Below are 10,849 nucleotides of genomic sequence, written 5' to 3' on the forward strand. Positions count from 1 at the left end.
AACAAGAAACTGGTTTTGTCCCTTCACACAGAAAGGGGGAAATGTTTTACGCTGGGAAATAAAATCAGTTTACACAGAAGGTTTAATAGAATCAAAAGTTTTAGTTATGATTCATTGCAAAAGTGCAATATAGATATATATCAACGTCTGAAAGAACAATTTGTGGGAAATGTAGGGCTTGTGATTTATTCAGAGGCAAATAAATGTGTTGCATGATTTGGTGTAACATTGCAGAAAAAGGGGGTCACCTGAAGTTTGTTGTGCGATGACGTAACCTGGAGTTTTGTGCACAACTGCAGTTTGTGTGTCGGAGAAGACAAGATGTCGGAGCAAATTCAGGTATCAATATTTCATGGCTTGTCCGCGCAGAATTATTGTGCCAGTTTGTTGTGTAAACTTTAGAATTGTTGTGCTACTTTCTGACAGCAAGATGAATAATATAGAGATGTTCTGAAGAAAATAGGACTGTAATGTTAGCAGGCCTGATATATATTTATGAGATCTTTTGTAATCTGTTATAATATCTAAGATGGCCTTCTTCTTTTTTAAATTCATATTCTGTGATTGTGATACAGAGGATAGATAGAGATAGAGGACACACATTTGAAACTGTTTCCTACAACAATAATATATTATAGTATTTTCAAGATTTTTACTGGACAAGTTCATCAAATAATCTAATTATAGGCAAACTGAAATATGGGAAAGCATTTGAAGAAAGAAAAGTCTCATCTTTGAGCACTTATTAATAAAAAAAAATGTAATGCAGACATCAATTAGTGATATTTTCTGAACCATATGTAGCTTTTTGTATTGAGCTTGAGGAAACACATTGAACACAAGTTGTTTAACTTTCTCTACATTATTATCTGTGACAGAAAATACTTTTTTTTTTGGGGTCAAACTAACAAAACAATATTTTTCTCTAAACACTGAACTTGCAGGACTTCTTGGACAAACACTAATAAAGAAAAAGAATAAATGTACAGCACTTGCTTTAACAATTAGACATCAAACATACATTAAACACCGCTGCAGCACATCTGGTCACATCCTGAGACTCCAACTTTCCTCACAGAGGATGCGTTTAACTTCCAAAGCACGCAAAGTAAGTTCATAACAAAAAGGTAATTCGCTGTAAACAAGTAATAAAAAATTTTTTAAAAATAACGTCTCGTTCACGTAAATTAAAATGAACTCTCGTCTACTTTTGCTCAGTTTTAATAAACTCACTCTAAAGTCGGACGAACCGCATTCAAACACTTTTTTTTTTTTCTGGCCAAAGTGCGCCCGCCGAGTCTCCTGCAGCCAAATCAAGTTAGAAAGACGCACTTTGAAATGTGCAACAAACTCTGCCAGTCCTCCAATTAGTCAAACAAATTGGCTCGACGCGGCTCCAAGTCAATCGGTCACCGGTTGCTGTGTCTTTTTTCTTTTTTCTTTTTTTTTTTTTGTCTTTCCCCTGTGGAGTGGACGTTCACGCCGCTCGCTCACGGTGTCCCTCGACGCTCTCATGTGCGCGCCTCCAACAGCGAGCGACAGCACAGAGATAATATAGTGGGGTCTGCAGGGCTACCACAATGGGAGGAGTATGAAAGTTATCCTGAGCCCTGCCCACCAACTGCAAAACATATAAGAAGCTGGAGTGAAGCAAAAAGCAGGCATTTAAGCCTTAAATCTTGATGAAGAGACTGATTAAAAAGAACAGCTTCATTTGGTGTCATAATGACCTCACTGGCATTTTATTAACATATCTGAAATATTTTTCCCCCTCATCTGATATGAGATTTTTTATTTTTTTTCCCTCCAAAATATTCAAGCAGACTTTGTTGAAAAGTTAAGATTTCCTTTTTTTTCTCTTTCCTGAGGAACAAGTGTGCAGACAACTCCTCACCATGGCTCTGGACACGGAGTTTGGTGTGAAGGGCAGCAGCATCATCAGAGAATGGAGTGGACAGGTCCATCCTGCTCTGGTCGCCTCCTTTGTTTTCCTCTTCTGTCTGGAAGCCTGCCTGTGGGTCAGGAACCTCAGGCTCAAGAGAAGACTGCCGGGACCCTTCGCCTGGCCCGTGGTGGGCAACGCCATGCAGCTGGGCCAGATGCCTCACATCACCTTCGCCAAGCTCGCCAAAAAGTACGGAAACGTGTACCAGATACGGCTGGGCTGCAGTGACGTCGTGGTCCTGAATGGAGACAAGGCGATACGTCAGGCTCTGATACAGCACAGCACCGAGTTTGCAGGCAGACCAAATTTCGTCTCGTTCCAGATGATTTCTGGAGGCAGGAGTCTGACTTTTACTAATTACAGCAAACAGTGGAAAGCACACAGGAAAATTGCCCAGTCGAGCCTCAGAGCCTTCTCCTCTGCAAACAGCCAGACCAAAAAAGCCTTTGAGCAGCACGTCACGGCCGAGGCCATGGAACTGGTGCAGGTATTTTTGCGCCAGAGCGGTGACGGACGGTATTTTGATCCTTCTCATGAATTTACGGTAGCTGCTGCTAACATCATGTGTGCTCTCTGCTTTGGGAGGAGATACGGACATGATGACCTCGAGTTCAGGACCTTGTTGAAAAGAGTGGACAAGTTTGGAGAGACAGTCGGGGCGGGCAGCTTGGTCGATGTCATGCCCTGGCTCCAGTCCTTCCCCAACCCAGTCCGCAGCGTCTATGAAAACTTTAAAAACCTCAATGAGGAGTTTTTTGCCTTTGTTAAAGATAAAGTGGTGCAGCACAGGGAGTCCTTCAACCCTGACGTGACCCGGGACATGAGCGACGCCATCATCAACGTGATTGAGCACGGAGAAGACAGCAGACTCACCAAAGACTTTGTTGAAGCAACTGTCACAGATCTGATTGGAGCGGGTCAGGACACAATGTCGACCGTGATGCAGTGGATTGTCCTTCTGCTGGTTAAATACCCAGACATGCAAGCCAAACTGCAAGAGCTCATAGACAAAGTGGTTGGCCAGGACAGACTGCCGTCAATCGAGGACAGAAGCAGCTTGGCGTACCTGGACGCCTTCATCTACGAGACCATGCGCTTCACCAGCTTCGTCCCCGTCACCATCCCTCACTCCACGACCTCAGACGTCACCATCGAAGGTCTCCACATCCCCAAAGACACAGTGGTCTTCATTAATCAGTGGTCCGTCAACCACGACCCCCTGAAGTGGAAGGACGCCCACGTGTTCGACCCAGCACGCTTCCTCGACGAAAACGGGGCCCTGGACAAGGACAAAACCAACAGCGTGATGATTTTTTCGACAGGTAAAAGACGCTGCATCGGTGACCAGATCGCCAAAGTACAGGTGTTTTTATTCACAGCAGTCTTGTTGCACCAGTGCAGCTTTGAGAGTAACCCCTCTGTGCCCCTCACTCTGGACTGCTCCTACGGGCTCTCGCTGAAGCCCCTCCGATTCCGTGTCAGCACCAAGCTCAGGGGAAAGCTGCTCGGCTTAGTCTCCCCAGCATGAACAGCATGCTCCCGTACTGTGACTCCAGCAAACACTTTCCCACCAATGACATTTAACAGTGAGTATCAATATGCCTGCACTAAATAACATTGTTGTAATATTGTGGTTTTTCATATTTAACAAGGATATTTAATTCATATCTTAACATGGTTTGGTTTTTGAATTACTGTTGGTGCAGGGCTGAAAATATGATCTCAAAGATGTAAAATGCCGGCTTGTCAGGATCAGTGCAAAGGTGTAACATTTCTGCTTCACTAAATATTCTATACTTGATCGGATTTTGTACACAATGCTGACTTTGTGCTTGTTTTACATCCACTATTGAGCATGTACGGTGTGTGTAGAGACATTAGCTACATCCCTTAAAGGTCAATGTAAACTATTATAACTGTGTATGAAATGCTTGTGAATGTTATCGAGTCACTTTATGACTTCTTGTTCTGATTTGTAATATGCAAAAGTATTTTTAACCTTTGCTACGTAAAGCAGTTACAAAATGTTTTTTTTTATTATATATATATAATTTTGTATTTCAGGTATGACAATAAATTAATTTAAATTTAACCTGTTTCACTATCTACTGTACTCAAAGCATATGAACACAATAAACAAAAGCATGTTGATCAAAGGGAGACACGAACGGGCATGTTTACGGAGTTGGGAAGCGAGAGAGAAGTCTTTCATCAAGGAGCGTCCATCACTTTTCAAAGCATGAAGAGGAGACGTTACTGTGGACCATGAACACTTAACAAACTTTACGTATCCAGGGTTCAGTTTTACTGTACTTCAAGCACTGCAGCTACCATGCCAAATACATGTCTCACCAGTACAACAAAACACATGTGCAGTAAATTTCTTTCACTCATGAGGCATTCTCAAAAACATGTTTGTTTACAATAACTTTTTCAAAGCTACATGGATGTCACTGCACTCTCTTTAATTCTCTGAATTCAAGAATCGATGTTATAATGCCCAGGGGATGGGTTTCTCTGTCTGTGTCAGGGCAAAAAGTTTAACTCAGTAGGACTTGAATGTAAAAGCATTTAATCTGCAGCGACTGCTTTAACATTCGGGGCCTGCTGAGGCTTGGTGTAATGAAGAAATAAGCTGTATATGAAATGAATAAAGTGAATTGTCGATGTACAGTGTGTACCGTTTGATTGTCCGTTCATCCTTATGAGTGAATTAAAACCTCAAAATGCTCCTTTAAACTTTGGCAACAATAACAAACTAGTTTCAGTCTCAAAGCATTTTACCCACTGTTAGCGCTGTCACATATGTGCCAGCAGTGTGACATTGGGCACTGCTGTTGTTTAGATGTCTGTCACTGCTCGTTGTTCCATAAATAGAAAACCACTGGAATATTTGACTTGTGGCTGAATATCACTAAAACCCAAGCTGATGCTTTTTTAAGATCCTCTCTTTGTTGCACAAACACCCACATATCAGATTTATAGCTGGAGTCTTCTGTTCTGAATTCTGTTTGAAACCAATTTGCTGCAGCCACAACCCCAACAGCTACATTATCTCAGGGATCTTTGTTTAAAGGTCCATTATGCCAACAATATCACTGGATATATATTTTACGAAGCATAATAAATTGTGCTGTTTGTATCTGTTTAGTGTTTGGATCTTAAAAGCCGCAGCTTTCATGGTGATATCCCAGAGCCTTTTTCCCTGCATGGTTATAATTAACGGCTTGGTTGTAAATAACAAAAAACAAATTATGTTTAAAATGGCCTCGTAAGGTCCATAGGAGCGTGCAAACAGCAAAGTCATCTACGACCGAAGGAAAAAGCAATCTCCAGCTCATTGTTAATTACTTACCCTATATGCTGCCACTTTAAAAACCCATCATATTACTGAGCAGTAACCAAAAATAACAAATACATATTAGATATTATGTGACAAATATATTTTAGGCCACACATCACATGTGGAGCTGTTTGTCTTTTAAATACGTTGTGTTAATCTCTATTACATTCGTTGGCAACAAAACTGTAAATCTGTAGTCTTTGGCAACATGTCCGATTAAGTAGCTGCTCTCCTTTTCCGTCATCATCCTACAAGGGACGCTGCTGGAAGCAGGCCTGAGTGGGAATCGGACGAAGGCCTGCAGGCTGTGGTCAAAATGGGAGGGGAGAGATAATAAAAAACCTGAGTTACTGACCCCTCCCACCATAGAGATACATATAAGCGAAGTGTTAAGGCTTGAATCCGCATTCCTCTAAAGTGGTCATCTGAAGACGTGCTGCACCACCGCTAACCGCTCAATCGGATCTCACCAGCTTCTGAGGAGGAAGGGTGAGACAACATGTAAGCACTGCTTGGAGACCTTTTTTTTTTTTTTTTTTATAGCTATTTTAATTATAAGACAGGACCAGAAAATATACTTTATATTTTCATATATTGAAGGAAAAGAGGAACCACTTGAAATGGTTTCCAATTTCAAGTGAAAACTGCATTTCATACTGTGGACTTTGGAAAAACTACAAGATAACAGAATGGCCCAAATGGATGCAGAGCTTGGTGTGCAGAGCAGCAGCATCATCAGAGAATGGAGCTCACAGGTCCACCCTGCTCTGATCACCTCCTTTGTTTTCCTCTTATGTCTGGAAGCCTGCCTGTGGGTCAGGAACCTCAGGCTCAAGAGAAGACTGCCGGGACCCTTCGCCTGGCCCGTGGTGGGCAACGCCTTGCAGCTGGGCCAGATGCCTCACATCACCTTCGCCAAGCTCGCCAAAAAATATGGCGATGTGTATCAGGTACGACTGGGCTGCAGTGACATCGTGGTTCTGAATGGGGACAGGGTGATACGCCAGGCTCTGATACAGCACAGCGCAGAGTTCGCAGGCAGACCAAACTTTGTGTCTTTTCAGATTGTCTCAGAGGGGAAAAGCTTGTCTTTCACAAATTACAGCAAACAGTGGAAGATGCACAGGAAAATTGCTCAAACAACAATCAGAGCATTCTCATCTGCCAACAGCCAGACCAAGAAAGCTTTTGAGCAGCAAATTGTGGCTGAAGCCATGCAGCTTGTTGAGATTTTCCTTAAACTCAGTGCTCAGGGCCAGTATTTCAAGCCTGCTCATGAGCTGACGGTAGCTGCTGCTAACGTGATTTGTGCCTTGTGCTTTGGAAAGCGTTACGGACATGATGACACTGAGTTTAGAGCCTTGTTACACAAAGTAGATCAGTTTGGAAAGACAGTGGGGGCTGGCAGCTTGGTAGATGTGATGCCGTGGCTTCAGTCTTTCCCCAATCCAGTCCGCAGCATCTTCAGGACTTTTAAAGAGTTGAATCAAGACTTCTTTTTGTTTGTCAAGAGCAAAGTGGAGGAACACCGAGAAACCTTTGACCCAGAGGTGACGAGGGACATGAGCGATGCTATTATTGGCGTCATTAACGAGGGTGACCAGCTCACCAAAAGTCACACGGAGGCCACGGTGGCAGATCTGCTGGGTGCAGGTTTGGATACCGTCTCCACTTGTCTTCACTGGATGGTCCTTCTGTTGGCCAAACACCCCGAAATGCAAACCAAACTCCACGAGCTCGTTGACAAGGTGGTGGGGAGAAACAGGCTGCCGTCAATCGAGGACAGAGTTCACATGGCGTACCTGGACGCCTTCATCTACGAGACCATGCGCTTCACCAGCTTCGTCCCCGTCACCATCCCTCACTCCACGACTTCAGACGTAACCGTCGATGGTCTCCACATCCCCAAAGACACGGTGGTCTTCGTCAACCAGTGGTCCGTCAATCACGACCCCCTGAAGTGGAAGGACCCACACATCTTTGACCCTTCACGCTTCTTGGACGAAAACGGCTCCCTGGACAAGGATCTCACCAACAATGTTATGATCTTCTCAGCAGGGAAGAGAAGATGTATCGGGGACCAGATCGCCAAAGTTGAGATATTTTTGTTCTTTGCAATTCTGCTTCATCAGTGTAGCTTTGAAAAGTGTCCAGATGAGGACTTCTCTTTAAACTACACTTACGGTTTAACGCTGAAGCCTTTAGATTACAAGATCACAGCCAAACTCAGAGGAGAATTACTTAAAAGCCAGTAAAAGCTGTTTGATGTGGGTTCTCCAGTTAAAAAAACAGCAATGCAAGGTACGTGTTCTAAAATAAGCATGTGACAGAGACGTTTTGTGTAATCAGCTTAACTAACCCCCAAAATGCAAATGATAAGCATTGTCACTCAGGCTGACATTTCAAACAGTGTGACCAAAGTCAAATTTAAAAACGTCTGCATCAGTTTATGCATTAAAAAAGCTCTCTGTAAATGCCACGAGACAATATGCAAGTCAAAGGTGAACTCAGCTGTGACTTAGTGAAGGAAAAAAAAACGCAATTATAGAAAAGGAAGTAATAAAAACTTTGATATGATGGCTCAAAAACCACAATTCATAATAAACCTTAAGTATGTATTGTTATTTATATGAGGGTGTTTAGTGGGAGTCACGCTAAATTGCAATATAAACTGGTGGTGATGAATAAATTTCTCTCAAAGTCTCTTTGCTTTTTTTTTCCGCTGACAGGAAGGAATCATGGCCCAGCTGTGTGGTCTCAAGTGAACAATTATTCACCCAGACGCTCATTTATCTTAGTATGTACCGAGCGAGCTTCAGACGAACACAGTGTGCGAGCCGTGTGCATCGATGTACTCTCAAATCACGCATAACACCGATGTATTCTGATAATAACTCATGTAAGTTGTGTAAAAGCCACTAATGTAATTGTGGGTTATACTGTCTTCTGCTTTTATTTCACATAATACATCACTGTGCAACATGTTGTAAGCGCACCACACTGTCTGAGTAATAAGCTGCAGCGTATACAGAGGGATTGCTAAATGTTGTTTTCATAATGAACATAATCCGACATGATACACGCTGTGCTCTGCAGTTTGACTGAAGCCTTCAAATGTACAATAAACATTTAACTACCGACTTTGTGTGAGATTCTGTGGGGTGTATCAGCAGCAGTCAAAGTGTTGAGAATCACAGGGGCCGGAGAGGTCAGAGGGATAATAATAGATTCGGATGTCTGGTCTCTGTGTTGTGGTAAAAGATTAATATGGGTTACAGGCCCTGCATGCTCTTGTTTTATAAACCTAACATGCAGGCTGTGACTCAGTAAATCAGTACAGGCAACAGTGAGCAGTCACAAGCTGCCCTCCTCAATATTTAACATGGACCGCGCTGTACTTTTGACTGGTGTGCGTTTTTTTTTTTTTGGGTTCTTTTTTTCTAAGCGAATGCATTCAGACTGATGTCAGTGTTATCTCTCATTTTCCAGCACGCTGAGTTGTTATTTTAAACTCTTTAGCTGACATCATAGGTAAAACAACAGAAAATGTTCTGCTTTAGAGAGCAGGTAGTATCCCTTCTAAACTTCTAGTAGTGTTTTGAGGTTCAAAGAGGTTAAACAATCAAATATTTCACCAAAAAATGCACATTTTTGAGAAAAATCCCAAAATGAATGCATGTTTGTGCTGCAGAATCTTACACGCAACTCACAACACCTTACACTTATTTACACCTTCCAAACTATATATATGAGTTAAAACCTGCAAGTAATCTAAAGTCTAATAATGTCATTCATAATCTGTGTTTCTTCTGCAGAACATACAGTCTTGCTTCTGGTACATTCTGTACTTAAGTAACATTTAGAATGAAAGACTTTCGCTTAATGTGAAGATCTGAGTCCATCCTTCACTGGTATTCAATCTGACACGGCCCACCTGTGTTTATATAATGCCCGACACGGCATCTAAGTGTTCCATTACTTTCTCAAATGTCCGTTGTTATGGGATTTAAAGCGACACTCATACGAGATCTGTATCTATTCCAACAAACGCCGTCAGCACCCCTCCTGAAATTCTTCCTCCTGAATGTCTTTCCTTATTTTGGGAAAACCAGAGCCACCCGATGCTCAACATTTATCTTTGCTGTAAGTATGGTGCATAAATATTAGTTTAACTGTGGGGTAGCAGCTTGTAATTTTCATCCCTCTTCTTTTTTATCTCCCCTTTCTTGTCCCGCGGGAGCATTGCCTCATTCGGCGGTCTTGAAACTACCTGCGTACTTGCGGGAGCAGCGCTGTGGCTAAACTTGTTTTCACTTGGGTTAATATAGAGCAGGCTCAAGACATTCTGTACTGCTACAGCCGCTCTTTCCCCTCAATCTCTCTCTCTTTGCTCTGACACCGCAAGGACCCCAGAGGAAGGAATGGGCCGCCTGACCTCCCCTGTTTCCATCACTGCTTCCCAAAACATCCATGAAATGCGTCCAGCTGAAAGACTCCCTTTCACCCCAAGTCACCCGCTCTTCGCCGCTCATACCCCGCAGCCTTCGACCTGCCGAGTTTCACTCCTTAAAGGAAAACAAAAAAAAAAAAAGCGTACAGGCTGACAGTTTTTCAGCTCTGGGGTTATTCACATTCTGCACGTACACAGAGCCACAGAGTGACCTCCCACAAGGTTCCCTCTGCTACCACCAGATACAGCTCAGCACTCTTTCCTAAAAACCCCCCTCTCCTCCGCTTGAGGTTTGACATGCAAATTACAGTCACTGTTTTGGTAGATGACACACAGCGAGGTAGAATTACTTGGATGCAGACGAATGCACTTCCCCAGAAAGTAAATCTCCAGTTCTTGACCATTGCCATCATCGTGCTGTGAAACACAGCGGAACACTGTGTCGGAGCGTTGGCTAGGAAAGTCCTCATGTTCTTATTCAAGCCAGTCTTTCCTGTAACGCCGCTGACCACAGCTACACTCGCAATCCAAACTGTTGCAGACAAGTAATACGACTGCGCTCTGCGTGCTATCCAGCTTGACCCCAAAGCATCAAACATCACGGCAGATCATTAATCATAAAAAGTAACCCAGTAAACATTTTTCTTTGAATAACAAGAACAAGAAGCTCATGTGAAGCAACTATGAAGCAACTTTTTCCTTTTGCCTCTGAGCAAAGGTGACATTTCCAACAAGTAAAATAAGCTCGGTTTCAAAAGGATCAACAAATACTCAGCTTCACCTCTGCCTATTTACAGTAGCATATTTAGACAACACATTCATGAGAAAATCTGACCGGTCCAGTTTATAGAAGCACTCTGGCTGCCTGCCACTGGAATAACCCTGATCTCACTCTAAACCGATGCTCTGTGTTTTTCAAAAGATTCAGAATTTATTTGTAAAAAGAATTTAAATAACTGGAAAGGGTTGTAATTTGCGATTTTGATTCTGCGTAATATTCTCCAGAGTTTTCGTTTGATGTTCAATTTGTTAGCTCAAGAGCTGTTTCCATTCTTTTGAACCCCCCTGTGGGATTATGTCATAGACATAAACACTGAGCAGGACTTATAAT

General features: G+C 42.7%; 1 protein-coding gene and 1 pseudogene across 1 annotated transcript; both read left to right on the forward strand.

Moving 5' to 3' along the window:
- The first annotated feature begins 1,682 nt into the window (after positions 1-1,682).
- Positions 1,683-4,623, forward strand: cyp1c1 (cytochrome P450, family 1, subfamily C, polypeptide 1). The gene has a single exon (XM_008281387.1). It carries the CDS (start codon positions 1,896-1,898, stop codon positions 3,471-3,473), a length of 1,578 nt encoding a protein of 525 aa, XP_008279609.1. The 5' UTR covers positions 1,683-1,895; the 3' UTR covers positions 3,474-4,623.
- A 1,089-nt stretch (positions 4,624-5,712) lies between these two features.
- Positions 5,713-8,428, forward strand: LOC103357017 (cytochrome P450 1B1 pseudogene; annotated as a pseudogene).
- Positions 8,429-10,849: the final 2,421 nt, after the last annotated feature.

This window comes from Stegastes partitus, unplaced genomic scaffold, assembly GCF_000690725.1.
Source record: "Stegastes partitus isolate 25-593 unplaced genomic scaffold, Stegastes_partitus-1.0.2 Scaffold233, whole genome shotgun sequence".
Lineage (NCBI taxonomy): Eukaryota > Metazoa > Chordata > Actinopteri > Pomacentridae > Stegastes > Stegastes partitus.